General features: G+C 35.9%; 1 protein-coding gene across 2 annotated transcripts in view; it reads left to right on the forward strand.

The window, feature by feature from the left end:
- DPYD (dihydropyrimidine dehydrogenase) overlaps window positions 1-15779 on the forward strand; it is an 844474-nt gene that overhangs the window by 35717 nt on the left and 792978 nt on the right. For both annotated transcript variants that reach the window (XM_054437947.2, XM_063652706.1), the window contains exon 2: window positions 8103-8213. In XM_054437947.2, the coding sequence (XP_054293922.1) occupies window positions 8103-8213 (111 nt within the window). The remainder of the gene's footprint in view (window positions 1-8102; window positions 8214-15779) is intronic.

Raw genomic sequence — 15779 nt, forward strand, 5'->3', positions numbered from 1 at the left:
TTTATAAAAAAAATTAAATTGGACAAATTTTAAGCCAGTGTAACTTCTATATTTTCTCCTGCCTTGTCTTTTATTTTTTTTTCTTTCTTTTTTTCATTATTATTATTATACTTTAAGTTTTAGGGTACATGTGTACAATGTGCAGATTAGTTACATGTGTATACATGTGCCATGCTGGTGTGCTGCACCCATTAACTCGCCATTTAGCATTAGGTATATCTCCTAATGCTATCCCTCCCCGCTCTCCCCACCCCACAACAGTCCCCAGAGTGTGATGTTCCCCTTCCTGTGTCCATGTGTTCTCATTGTTCAATTCCCATCTATGAGTGAGAACATGCAGTGTTTGGTTTTTTGTTCTTGCGATAGTTTACTGAGAATGATGATTTCCAATTTCATCCATGTCCCTACAAAGGACATGAACTCATCATTTTTTATGGCTGCATAGTATTCCATGGTGTACATGTGCCACATTTTCTTAATCCAGTCTATCATTGTTGGACATTTGGGTTGGTTCCAAGTCTTTGCTATTGTGAATAGTGCCACAATAAACATATGTGTGCATGTGTCTTTATAGCAGCATGATTTATAATCCTTTGGGTATATACCCAGTAATGGGATGGCTGGGTCAAATGGTATTTCTAGTTCTAGATCCCTGAGGAATCGCCACACTGACTTCCACAAGGGTTGAACTAGTTCACAGTCCCACCAACAGTGTAAAAGTGTTCCTATTTCTCCACATCCTCTTCAGCACCTGTTGTTTCCTGACTTTTTAATGATTGCCATTCTAACTGGTGTGAGATGGTATCTCATTGTGGTTTTGATTTGCATTTCTCTGATGGCCAGTGATGATGAGCATTTTTTCATGTGTTTTTTGGCTGCATAAATGTCTTCTTTTGAGAAGTGTCTGTTCGTATCCTTCGCCCAGTTTTTGATGGGGTTGTTTGTTTTTTTCTTGTAAATTTGTTGGAGTTCATTGTAGATTCTGGATATTAGCCCTTTGTCAGATGAGTAGGTTGTGAAAATTTTCTCCCATTTTGTAGGTTGCCTGTTCACTCTGATGGTAGTTTCTTTTGCTGTGCAGAAGCTCTTTAGTTTAATTAGATCCCATTTGTCAATTTTGGCTTTTGTTGCCATTGCTTTTGGTGTTTTAGACATGAAGTCCTTGCCCATGCCTATGTCCTGAATGGTAATGCCTAGCTTTTCTTCTAGGGTTTTTATGGTTTTAGGTCTAACGTTTAAGTCTTTAATCCATCTTGAATTAATTTTTGTATAAGGTATAAGGAAGGGATCCAGTTTCAGCTTTCTACATATGGCTAGCCAGTTTTCCCAGCACCATTTATTAAATAGGGAATCCTTTCCCCATTGCTTTTCTCAGGTTTGTCAAAGATCAGATAGTTGTAGATATGCGGCGTTATTTCTGAGGGCTCTGTTCTGTTCCATTGATCTATATCTCTGTTTTGGTACCAGTACCATGCTGTTTTGGTTACTGTAGCCTTGTAGTATAGTTTGAAGTCAGGTAGCATTATGCCTCCAGCTTTGTTCTTTTGGCTTAGGATTGACTTGGCAATGCAGGCTCTTTTTTGGTTCCATGTGAACTTTAAAGTAGTTTTTTCCAATTCTGTGAAGAAAGTCATTGGTAGCTTGATGGGGATGGCATTGAATCTATAAATTACCTTGGGCAGTATGGCCATTTTCATGATATTGATTCTTCCTACCCATGAGCATGGAATGTTCTTCCATTTGTTTGTATCCTCTTTTATTTCATTGAGCAGTGGTTTGTAGTTCTCCTTGAAGAGGTCCTTCACGTCCCTTGTAAGTTGGATTCCTAAGTATTTTATTCTCTTTGAAGCAATTGTGAATGGGAGTTCACTCATGATTTGGCTCTCTGTTTGTCTGTTATTGGTGTATAAGAATGCTTGTGATTTTTGTACATTGATTTTGTATCCTGAGACTTTGCTGAAGTTGCTTATCAGCTTAAGGAGATTTTGGGCTGAGACAATGGGGTTTTCTAGATATACAGTCATGTCGTCTGCAAACAGGGACAATTTGATTTCCTCTTTTCCTAATTGAATACCCTTTATTTCCTTCTCCTGCCTAATTGCCCTGGCCAGAACTTCCAACACTATGTTGAATAGAAGTGGTGAGAGAGGGCATCCCTGGCTTGTGCCAGTTTTCAAAGGGAATGCTTCCAGTTTTTGCCCATTCACTATGATATTGGCTGTGGGTTTGTCATAGATAGCTCTTATTATTTTGAGATACATCCCATCAATACCTAATTTATTGAGAGTTTTTAGCATGAAGCGTTGTTGAATTTTGTCAAAGGCCTTTTCTGCATCTATTGAGATAATCATGTGGTTTTTGTCTTTGGTTCTGTTTATATGCTGGATTACATTTATTGATTTGCGTATATTGAACCAGCCTTGCATCCCAGGGATGAAGCCCACTTGATCATGGTGGATAACCTTTTTGATGTGCTGCTGGATTTGGTTTGCCAGTATTTTATTGAGGATTTTTGCATCAGTGTTCATCAAGGATATTAGCTGGTTTTTTGAAAGGATCAACAAAATTAACAGACCGCTAGCAAGACTAATAAAGAAAAAAAGAGAGAAGAATCAAATAGATGCAATAAAAAATGATAAAGGGGATATCACCACCGATCCCACAGAAATACAAACTACCATCAGAGAATACTACAAACACCTCTACGCAAATAAACTAGAAAATCTAGAAGAAATGGATAAATTCCTCGATACATACACTTTCCCAAGACTAAACCAGGAAGAAGTTGAATGTCTGAATAGACCAATAACAGGAGCTGAAATTGTGGCAATAATCAATAGCTTACCAACCAAAAAGAGTCCAGGACCAGATGGATTCACAGCCGAATTCTACCAGAGGTACAAGGAGGAACTGGTACCATTCCTTCTGAAACTATTCCAATCAATAGAAAAAGAGGGAATCCTCCCTAACTCATTTTATGAGGCCAGCATCATCCTGATACCAAAGCTGGGCAGAGACATAACCAAAAAAGAATTTTAGACCAATATCCTTGTCTTTTCTTTTTCAGGTAATCCCATTACAGTATTTTGGTTTGCTCAGTGGTGTATCACATATCATTGAGATTCTGTTAATTTTTCTTTATTCTTTTTCTCTTTGGTCTTCTGATTGTGTAATCTCTCTTGATCTGTCTTTAAGTTTGCTGATTCTTTCTTCTGCTAGTTCAAATCTACTATTGAACTCTAGTGAATGTTTCATATCAGCTATTGTATTTTTCAAGACCAGAATGCCTTCTTGTTGTTTTTGTTAAAATAATTTAAATGGTTTATATCTGTATATGGATATTCTGTACTCTCTAAGACATTGTCATCATACTTTCCTTGTAATGGCTGCTTTGAGGTGTGTATTAGTCAGTTCTCATGCTGCTGTAAAGAAATGCCCGAGACTGGGTAATTTATAAAGGAAAGTGGTTTAACTGACTCACAGTTGTGCATGTCTGGGGAGGCCTGAGGAAACTTACAATCATGGCAGAAGGGGAAGCAAACACGTCCTTCTTCACATGACAGCAGGAAGAAGTGCTTAGCAAAGACAGAAAAGTCGCTTATAAAACCATCACATATCATGAGAACTCACTCACTATCAGGAGAACAGCAGCATGGGGGTAACTGGCCCCATGATTCAATTATCTCCCACCGGGTCCCTCCCATGACCACGTGGGGATTATGGGAACTACAATTCAAGATGAGATTTGGGTGAGGATGCAGCTAAACCATATCAAAGTGTTAAATTTGACACATGGGCCCTCTTAATGGGAGTTTCTGTTGTCTGCTTTTTTGTGTGTGTCTATATGGATCACACAATTCTGTTTCTTTGCATGGCTCATATTTTTTAAATTGAAGACTGAACATCTTACATAATGTAACTATTCTTGCCGGACACTAACCCCCCTCTAGAGGAGGGCGACTTGTTATTGGCGACTGGATATACTTTTTTTTTTTTTTTATGCAGAGTCTCACTTTGTCACCCAGGCTGGAGTAAAGTGGCATGGTCACAGCTCACTGCATCTTTGACCTCCCAGGCTCAAGCGATCCTCCTGCTTCAGCCTTCTGAGTAGCTGAGACCACGGGCATATGCCACCATGCCCGGCTAATTTTTGTATTTTTTGTGGAGATGGGGATTCACTGTGTTGCTCAGGCTGGTCTTGAATTCCTCAAGCAATACACTTGCCTCAGCCTCCCAAAGTGCTGGCATTACAGACATGACCCATTATGCCTGGCCTGGATATACTATTTAGGGAGTACATTTTCCTCCATGTGAACCGCTGATGTCATTCTCACAGGCTGCAGCCTTGGATATATGCAGTCATTCTTGGGTGTCCATGGTTTTATCAGGTGTCTCTTTGCCTTTTTCTCTGATCTCTCTCTTAAGTTGTCTGCCTGTAGTAATGTCATACCCAGATCTTAGTTCCAATGGCTTCTGGTTGATTTCTTTATTACTTTTGCTGTGGAATATGAATTGTTCCACAGTGTGATTCAGTTAAATTTGGGCCTTTTTTCAGTGGTAGTTTTTGAGGTGAGTCCTTGAGGTTTTTTGTAACTCCAGGAGAACTCATCTTATGTTTCCTTCCCTGGGTTTCCCTTATGAACTATCTGCCTTATGGTTTAGTTTTTTGTTTTCAGGAAGCTACCTCCCTCTTCTTAATTGTTTTACATGAACATTTTTATTGTTTATAAGAGTACTCTTAGATTTGAACTTTCCTGCATACAGGTTCAAATAAAGTCAGCTTCTTTGGGGGGACCTCTCTGTTCTTATGGCTTGTGTCTTCTGGGAAAAATCTCTGGGCCACCGCTCCAGAGCTGAGGGTAGTGACAATGGCCCACTTCTCTCAGAGTTAAATTTCTGCTTTATGAGCAAGGTACTAGGTATAGGCAATAGCCTCTAGTCCTCTCAGCTTCCTCTTCTTTGTGTGCAAACTCGACCCAGTAAGTGAGATGAGACAAGGATAATCAGGGCCCTGGTGTTATTGGCATGATATTCCTGAGGTAGAACCTTGGCTCTCTGAGTGGGGGCTGGATGGAGTAACAGAACTCCTGACCTGTCAGCTGCACTTTAGTCTCAGCTGCACTCAGTTGTAGTTTTGTCTCTGTGTAGCATGGGGGAGAGAGAAAATGAGAAATGCTGGCATCTTACCCCTCTCTGGGAGATACCATAGCCCTCAACTGGTGGCTGGGGTAGAGCGAGCTCTATGTTTTGAGCTATACCCATCTGAGGTGGAATGACTGTCACACTGGACTGAAGCGGTGTGGGTTATACTTCAAATGCCATAGACCTTCACTCCTCTTACCAGTTTTAGTAGATTTTCATGTATTATTGTTTCTTCATTTGCTGTTTGCCTTAAGGTAAATTTCCAGAGACTTCAAAGAGTTTTCATTTTTACTATTTTTGCAGTTATATGTTTATTTTTATGGGAGTCAGTCTGCAGAGGTCGTTACTCTACCATTCCAGAGGTGACCTCTTAATGGTCATGTTTACTGGCTTGCTCAAGACAGGGTTTGAAATTAATTTTTCTTTGAGCTACTCAGGTGCAAATTGATATTATTTAAACGTGGTTAAAAATGTTTCCTACCTTGTATCTCAAAAAGTGACTTTTAAATATAGCCCTCATCTTTGGATCAGGTTCAATATGAGTCCCATACTCAGAAAAACAGAGTTCCAATTCAATTCTTTTTGCATATTAACTGTGAGATCTTAAGAAGGTTACTTAACCACCCTCAATTTATTTGCTCATCCTAAGTATTGAGATAGTAGTAGCTGTTTGTAAGTTAAATTACATAATGGATGTGAAAGCTTTTGAACTTTTAAACTCTAAAAACTTAAAACACAAAGGATTGTTATTACCACTTTAAATCAAACGCAGAATGAAATGAAGTGACTTTTTCTGATTTTATTCTTGTCTAAGAATACTAAGTATAACATTTATTTTAGAAAGTCATTTATGATTTTTAAATTCTTCATATTAGCATGTGATACTCTTATAAAATCAGCTAAGATATCACCTAGAAAATGATTACTTTAGATATGTTGATTGTGGAATTACATTAGTAGAGGTGGAAAATAACATTTTTAGCTTGTGTCTGTTATTAATAGTATAATAATTCTTTTATCTGTTCATTTATTGTGGTCTTTTTGATAGTTCTCTGTGGATCCCAATAAGAGTTTATTTTTATATGTGAAAATGATGAACATGACCCAATAATTTTTAAAGAATCATGGAATCTAGATTTGGAAGGTGATCTTGGATTTGGTTAAATCTAGTAGGAATTGCATTCTCAGGTCCCCTGTCAAATTCTTACTTGGCCACTACATGAACAAATCATGGACAGAGGATTACTGTTGCACATAGCCTCTGGATTCCATTTTCACTACACTTCAATTTTTAGGGTGTTTGTAGTTTAGAAAACATGTTGTATCATGCATTTCATTTATTCTTTACTTCTGATTCAGGTGTTGCCCTATTTTGCGTGTGAGGAAATCAAAGATCAAAAAGATCAATGGTTTACTCAAAGTTATAAGAGTACTAGGAATTAAAAATTAGATTTATGATTTTTGAATCACTATTTTACAGGAATAAGCATATGCTACCGACCTGGTACTGTATATCATAAACTGAAAGATTTTTAAAAAGTCAGGAATCCCGCAATTCAAAACATTCACAGTTTAGAAGGGAAGAAAATTCTTAAAGCAGCAGTTACTGTTTAGAGTGGAATACTGTGGTAGAGATGTTTCAGTGATCTGGAACAGAAAAATGGATGTAGATTAGTTAGGGGTAACTTCATGGAAGAAGAAGACTTTTGAAATGAACATCATTTAAAATGACTGCAGTAATGTCAGCTGGAATGATTTCTAAGGCAATCTCAGCTGCCACTTTTTAATTTATATCTGAATCCAAATCTTCCTCCATTAATTTCCACAGCCTTGGTTCTATGTTAATACAAAACAAATTAAATCTCTCTTCCGTGTGAAAGTTCTTCACCTACTGAAATACACTGTGTCTCTCCCAGATCTTTTCTCCAGGCTTTTCTTCAGCTGTTGCATCTAACTTTTCAACGCATAATCATTGTTGAAAGATGGTAGGTAATAATGTTAATTTGGTTAAACAGAAGCATTTGCTGCTACCATGTTTCCTCCTCTCTGGTGAAATAATAGTATGTTGTTCATTATTGATTATATTTATTTGTTTTTCGTGAAGTTTTTTTTCTGGTCAAGAATTGCTTCTGGCTAATTAGTAGAAAATACAATAGCAATTACTCGATTCATATTTTGCCCAGTATTAGTCTATTAATGTAAGCTGTTTGAGAGCCATGCAACATTTTAAACATATATTTTAGCTTTTTGTCAATGTATAATGATATACATTGATATAATTATGTCATTATATCAATGATAACATTATTAGATTTTTTTCTAAGACAAGTATATCTTCTCACTTTTTCCATATAAATTTTCATTGTATTAGGATTTTCCCATACTGAACTTTTTTTTGGAAAACCAAATATAGGATTCCTCACTTGATTTTATTAAGCACAGTCTTGCAAATTTGGGGTCATTCTTCTGATTTACATGTAATCTTTTTTTTTTTTTTTTTGTGATTCCTAAGTTTTCTTTCCTAGCTAACCCTTTCTTTAGGGGCCTGTAAGAGCAAATCCTAGATAAAGTTTGATTCCTAAAAATGCCACCAGACGTAGTGGCTCACGCTTGTAACCCCAGCACTTTGGGAGGTTGAGCCAGGTGGATCGCTTGAGCCCAGGAGTTCAAGACCAGCCTGGGCAACATGGCGAAACCTCATCTCTACTAAAAATATAAAAATTAGCCAGGCGTGGTAGCGTACGCCTGTAGTCTGAGCTACTCAGGAGACTAAGGTGGGAGGATCGCCTGAGCCTGGAAGGCAGAGGTTGCAGTGAGCTGAGATTGTACCACTGCACTCCAGCCTGGGTGACAAAGTGAGAGAGACCCTGTCTCAAAATAAATAAAAATAAAATAAAAATAAGTTTAAACAAATGCCAACATATTTCCATATATTTACACATTGTTTATGCTGTCTTTAGAGTATCCTGGCTTTAAATCCTCGAACACAAACTCATGCAACTCTGCGTTCCTCTTCGGCCAAGAAATTAGACAAGAAACATTGGAAAAGAAATCCTGATAAGAACTGCTTTGTAAGTACCACTGATACACTATTTCATGCTGAAAATTATCTCACTCCACACATTGTAAGACAAGATTTTACATGCACTTAGAAATACAATTAGGTATTAAAGTACAGCTGTGATTTTTAAAATATTTTAAATATTTAATATTTGAATAAGTTTGAAAGTGTATTTTTAATTACACTGCTTTAAAAAATCTCCTGAAATACAAATTATATACAGGTTGAGTAACCCAAGTCTGAAAATTCAAAATACCCAAATTGGAAACAAATCTGGTGTCAAGCATTTTTGATAAGGGATATGCAACCTGTAAATTTAGTTTGGTGCCAAAATTTCTTTTTTCAGAATCTTTAAAATTTGTTTAAAATTGTTTTGCCTAATGACAGAATGATACAGAAGAGTTTTCATATTAAAGATATAGTCTAAATGAAGAAAGTTATAGATACACTGGTATCTGTGGACTTTAAAAGTACACCCTCACAGAATATATGAACATTAGATGTTCTATGAACACCTAATATTTCCAGGTGAGGTGTAGGAGCAAAATAGCATTTCTCTGAGATTATTGCTAGAACTTTGTTTAACTGTATATAGGAGGTGATTATAGAGCTGGAACTGTAAGACCATAGATGGGATATGAGTACAACCTTAAAGGCGATGTTAGAAATTCCATCTTAAGGTTATATACATTTTTAAATTTTGAAAGAAATGTCTTTTTACCTGATTTCCCCAAATTACCCCAAATTAATATTCCCAAATTAATGAGTGAGACAGTAGTATTAGCTTAACATTAGCTCTATTGGAACTTTGTATATACTTTCTTATAGAATGTATGATTTTAGTTTATGTACTTCTTTCCTCCTTCTTATATTATGAACTCTTTGAGGATGGCAATTGAGGGTGTGTGCTCATGTGTGCTTGTATTTATCTAATTTTTAGTTTTTTTATCACCAGCCACTGGGCAAATTTTTTTGAATGAAAAAAGAAATAGAAACAGAGAAACAATGTTACATGAAAAGATCCCATAGTCACTTAATTACAGACATGGATTTTGAATTCAGTTTTTCTTGTTCCAGTTTTGGGAGCTTTGTTTTCTATCATGATGCTTCTAGTAGAGGTCTCTAAAAGGAAACCAGTGTGATTCAGATTGTTCAAGGAATAGGCCATTTACAAGCCGTGACCCAGCTTAATGATAAGAACAATTGAATAACACTGAAAAAAGAATCATATAATTTTTAAACTTAGCCCTTAAAGACTATCGAGCCTAAATCTCTAATTTTTAAAGGTCTGAGAACTATGATCAAGAGACACTACGTGACTTTCCTAATGTCTCGCATTTATAAGTTTTCAAAGTATTTATGGTCAGGACTTTCTTTTGAAATGGACACTTTCTTTATTTCGATTTCTGTTGTTGTTATTTTATGGAAATTAGCATTTGTATCTCATAATGTGATCCTATAAATTGAGTTTATTTTATCATTTTAAAAATAATGACCAAGGTGCAGTGAGGTCCGCTTTCTCTGTCAAATATATATTGACCCAAATATTTATAAAAGCAGTTTGACAATATCTTTGACAATATTCATTTGGACCTGTGATGCTATACCTAGGGATGCTATTTATACCTACGGATGCTATAAGAAGATACCACAGACTAGGTGGCTTAAACAACAGAGACTTATTTTCTCACAGTTCTGGAGGTTAGGAGTCCCAGATCAAGGTGATTTCTTCCAAGACCTCTCTCCTTGGCTTGTAGATGGTGTCTTCTCCCTGAGTTTTTCACTTTGGGTGTGCTTGTGTCCAAATAAGGACATTGGCTATATTGGATTAGGACATACCGTAATAACCTCATTTTAACTTAATTTCCTCTTTAAAGACTCTCTCTCCAAATATAGCTACATTTTGAGGTAGTGGGGGTTAGGACTTCAACATAAGATTTTTGTGGAGATATAGTTCAGTTCATAACAATACTTTTAAATTATCAAACACTTGCACCAGTAATTTATTTTCTAATAACATATCTGAAGGAAAGAATTAGGAATATAGGTAAAGAATTAAGCACAAAGAGGATTATCTTAGGCATTATTTACTCAATGGAGACAAATGTAGGGGAAATCCCACTGAATTCCAACCAGTGGGTCATGGTTAAGCAAATTAGAGTAAATTAATTCAGTGGTATATTGTGCAGTCATTAAGATGTTTTTCAAATAATAATCTGGATAAATTTTATCTGCATTACATGGAAAAAGGATTTAACATCACTGTATTCAATAGTGATTGTGTACACTTACACATAACCATACCTTTATATATATATATGCACAAAAGAACAAAAAAATGAAATATTAATATTGATTATATTTTTTGGCACTTTTGTATATTTCAGGTCTTCTGTAATGAGTATTAGTAGAAAAATAAAATGAAAGCTTTAGATCTATGTTAAAATGGTAATCTCAATTTATAAGATCAGATTTATTGCATTGATGTCTATTAGTCTGAAGACTCTCTGTGACATTCATGAATTTCTCAGAGCAGTGAGGTTTATTCCCAAAAGTGAAATATGAAGCTAGGGTTGAAAGTTATTCTCAGTGTGGTTAAATAATGCTGCTCCTTACCTATTTGTTATTATCCTCTTCATGCTGGCATAAATAATTGAATGAACGTGTCACCAAAACATATGGTTTGTTTTTCAATTCATAAAGACCCAAGTAGGATGCTGGAACTTTTATCCCCAGTAGCTAGCCAGTAACCAGTAACTGATGAGATATGAAAAAGTTTTCTTCTTACCTCACTGACATTTCCTTCTTGTTTTTCTTCACTTCTTTGTTATTTCTCCTCTCATCCCTAGATATTTCAGTGCCCAGAGCTCAAACTCTCTTTCTTTCTTTTAAAATAGTCACTACATTGGTTATCTCGTTATCTCCTTACTTTTAATACTATCTTTAGATTGAAGATTCCTATATATTTCTAGCCTGCATTGTCTCTCAATCTATATATTGATATATATACGTATATCTCTCTCTATATATAGATATCTATCTATATATAGGCTATATGTTTCTTATGTTCACTTACCCAAAACAGAGTTATAATTGGACTCAACAATTAGAGAATTTTTTCTTGAGGCATTATATAGTCCTCTCTTACTATCTGCCTTCTTCTTCCTCTTTTCTATTTCTTTGGTGCTCGAAGCATCTTATTTCAGGCACTGTATTGAATGCTACTCAGAGGTGAATAAAATCTAGCAAAATAAGTAGTCTAAAATCGTTTATTAAAATAGATACAAATTTTGTTTAATAAGTAAATCATAGGCTTCTTAGAAAATAAGCATCTGTTTGACCTGTAAAAATGCCTTAAGAATGGAAGTTCTGAAATTATTGCCCAGGAATATCTTCACTTGGTAGTTTAATACTCTTCTAGTACTAATTGGAAATTCTGACTTCAGTAGGGGATTTAAACTGGAAAACATGTTTATACTGGTTAATGAAGCATGAAGCAGTTATTTCCAGTATATTTTAAGCAGGTGTTCCGTAACTGCTGTTTATTTTTGCCATTTTTGAAAATGTTGAACTATTCTAATTACATAAATATTTTGCACTCATTTTTCCTGAGCAATTTTTGAAGACCAAAAAAATATTACAAATCAGAAAACTTATGCTAGGTGAAAATTAAAAGGAAAGGCAGTTAAAGACAGCCAATTAGCCAATTATGAGACTTGTTTTTAAGAATTGTGGCAAATTTGTTCTAAATGCATTACACATACAAGGTGCTCACCATAAAAAAATACAATGAGAATAAACTATAATGTATATTAATAATTTGCAATGCTTTTTGTGAAGTAATTTATTTAAGCTTCAGAAGCACCCTGTCAGGTATATATTTTATTTTATCATTCATTCATAGATGAGGGAACTGAGGCACATGGAAGCATAAGAAACCTATTCACAGTTCCACAACTGAATGGTGGAACTAGAGACTGAACCTATGCAATTGCCAGAGAGCTCTTTTAGTAGAATTTTTTTTGAATAAGGAAATAAAAGAAAATCATTGACTTATTTTCGTTGTAGACAATGAAAATAACTAAATAATATATGGGTTTTGATAATTTTTTTTTCTTGCATGAGGTTCACAATCTCAGTCACTCATTTGTTTCACATTTATTATCTATGCCACTTGACACATTGAAATTTATGTGACATAGACCTTGCCAAGAAGTTCTCACATTGTTTTGAAGAAGACCGAAATACCAATAAATAATAATAATACTCTTTCGAAGGAAGAACAGTTAAGGAGTTTTAATGATCAGTGTGAGTTGATCATATTTACCTTTAGGTGAATCAGTCCAGCTTTCAGTGTGGATGATGGATTTAATGAAAAGATGGGAGGTAAGGTCTCTGGGACTGGGTTTAGAAAGTTGGAAGACAGATGATGAAGACTAGGAGGGAGGATGAGCTTGAATTGATTTAGGAGATAAAACACATATGATTGGGGAGTTGACTTTATGTGTATGTTTACTTTTATAGCATAAGTTGAGGGAAAATACTAAACTCACTTTTGGATTATTTTAGGTCTTGTGCCTGTGGATCACTGCAAAAGTTGAAGATTAGTAAAGGGTCCGGGATGGAGATAAAGAATTTTTGAATCATCAGTATATATGTAAATAACTAAAAGCCTAGGGGGAGAGTTACCCAGGAAGAGTGTGTAAAGTGGGAAGAGGGTGCAGGTTAGACCTTTGGGATTAGGGCAGAAATTAGAGTGAGGCAAGTGAGGCACTGGCCTGAGGTTCAAAATATAAGGGGCTAACAAAGACTCAGTAATCTAGAAAAACAATAATAATAATAAATATATATAGGCACACACCTTTTTCCTTTTGCCTCAGGCTCCAGTGTGGCTCAGCATGGCACTGAACATAGGACGGAAAAGGCAGGCAGAGATGAGAATTTAGCTATAAGCACTATGAGAGGTGAGATGAGAACCACAAGAGCATAGTGGGGGCTTCCATGGAGGAAGGATAAGTTAATATGTTTTTCTAATAATATATTATTTCTTATGTTCCAAATACGTTTAATTTTTATACTTTTGGAAATTATACTTAAGGTTTGTCTTGTCTGCTGGCACCATTTTTCCTTCTCAAGTTTACATGGCTATTAAGAGATGAAATCCACTTAGTTACTACAACTAGCAGTCAATCTCATTCACGCTTTCATGGATAGCCAGCTACTGGGATCTGTTAAATTTGGTGGAGAATATATGTCCCTCCACTGACATATCAAATTCACAATATGAATTTTTATTTTTAAGCTCCAAAGTAAATAAACTTTTCACCAGATACCAAGTAAGAAAGCGATACCTGTTCTACCCTTGCCTCTTGTTATATGATATTTGAAAATACTTTCTCAAACATGAGCTTGCTTTTTTGATTGTTGACAATTATTTTCTTCCAAAAATAGACAATAGTTGAGTTTCTGAAATAAAAAAATAAAAACAAATTATTTGCAACTAAATACCTCTTTCAGTATGTGAAAAATGCAGTGTTTGTGTAGAGCATACAGATATCTAACTAGAAACTCAGGCATGCAGGTCACGTGACCTCTTTTATTTTCTTGTAACTGAACTTAATTCTGTTGTAAGTATCTGTGAGAGTGGAAACCTGTGTGTCACTTGTAGTATTCATTTTTCCCTGCTTGTCCCCCTCACCCCTTAGTTCTGTGAGCTGATACCTAAGTTTTATGAGGGTTGGTGGCAAGTGTGGGCTGTGAGGTAAGCCCAGCTGATTTTTCATGCCATCTTCCCACTGGTCACCATCATGGGGACTTTGGAGTCATCTTTCATTTTCATTCATTAGAACCCTTTCTATCCCTCGCTTCTCTACTACTTTGAAGCCATTCTTGAAAAGATGACAGTCATTCTGATGTTCCAGTCAACACTGGGGCTCAGAGAAGTTCATGGTTCAATCTATTCTCCCAGGGCTTCATTTGTCGATGAGTCACAGATTCTCCATCTTTCATTTTCCCACACCTGGTATTTGTCAGCCCTCTGAGAATAGCCTAAGGAGCTGGGCATTGATCCTCTTTCTCCAAGATCTGCCAATATCTCTGGGCCCTTCACTTTGCTTTTGGTCCTCATTTTGTCTCTTTGTCCATTAAATATTTATATAGACTGGGTGGGAAGGATGGGAGTGGAGGAAAAAAGTTACTTTTAACGTATCACCCATTTCCTCCTAAATCCACTGTCAATCACTGAAGTCCTCTCAATTTTTCTGAAAACGTGACTTCTAAAATTCTAAGCTCAAAAGAAACATCCTTTGTCTCTCTGCTTTCTGTAGTTATATTATTTCCTTCAAGAAATGAAAACCCAGTGGCCTCTCTGCCAAATAGGTATAAATTTCTAGGTGGAATGGGAAGGGATGGTAGCAAAACTACAACCACCCCATAAAGACTGATTTTGAATTGGAATTTATCACGAATGATGATCATCTCCTGCCCTCTATCCAGCAAGTTCTCAAGTGAAGGCTGTTGGAGTGGGGAGAGATGGCAGAGTAAGTTCCTATTTGGGATGGGAAAGATTATAGAAAGGTAGGCGAGGGCAGGCAATGCCCGAGGAACCCCATGTTAGGAAGCTGGGACATTACTTGCGTGATCCTAAAACTGAGTGCCAACTTAAATGTAGTGCCACAGTGCCTCACTTACTTCACCCTGTTACTGGCCCAAAGGGCTTCCACTGTCCTGGAGGTACCAGCCAGCCTCAGAACCCAGTAGTGTCTTCACAGGTGTTTAAACTTCAGTAGCAACTGCATAACCTCAGTAGCGACCCAGATGGATTTGGATGTCCGGGTTGAGTCAGAAGTACTTGCTGGCTCACTCTGTGGGATTTCCTGGTCATTACATTAACTTTTGAATTGCACTACCAGTCATGATGCATTATTGAGTGTTCTGGAACACTTGATAATGGTATGATTTTACTGTTAATAATATATTACTAAATATATTATTATTTTCCTATCCCCAAATTAATTTAACTTAAAATTGGTAGACATTTTAATAAAGAGATCAGTTTGCCTATGACATCTTGATTTGAGAAAAACCCTGTATTCAACTAATTCTGCAAGTAAATTATGTAAACATAAATGGCATACATACATTTTAAAAACAATTTTCCTGTGGCATTTGTTGAGAACATTGCAATGAATTAGAAAAATAAAAGTTTACTTTGAAGTAAGTATATTTTAAGTGATCATTACTGGGCAATAGCTTTCTTCTTTCTAACAAATGTTAGATATTATTAATGTGTAAATTTAATAATTTTGCATGTGTGTGTTAGGAAAATTAAAGAAAATAACACTTTAAAGAAAATGTGAGCTTAAAGTTTCAGCAGAGGGAAAAAAATTAGAGAGGGAAAAATATACTGTGAAATGTGACTACCTAGAAATCCCTTCAGAGTATAAAGCTCCTTTACACATATTGTAGACCTTGTAATTTTGAAGTTGAGGTGGAGTCTTTCATTGTATGAATTCTGACATACAACAAGTATTTATTTTAAAATAATAACTGGCTGCTTATGCAAAGGCATTTTGGG

The sequence above is a fragment of the Pongo pygmaeus genome, chromosome 1 (assembly GCF_028885625.2).
Source record: "Pongo pygmaeus isolate AG05252 chromosome 1, NHGRI_mPonPyg2-v2.0_pri, whole genome shotgun sequence".
Lineage (NCBI taxonomy): Eukaryota > Metazoa > Chordata > Mammalia > Primates > Hominidae > Pongo > Pongo pygmaeus.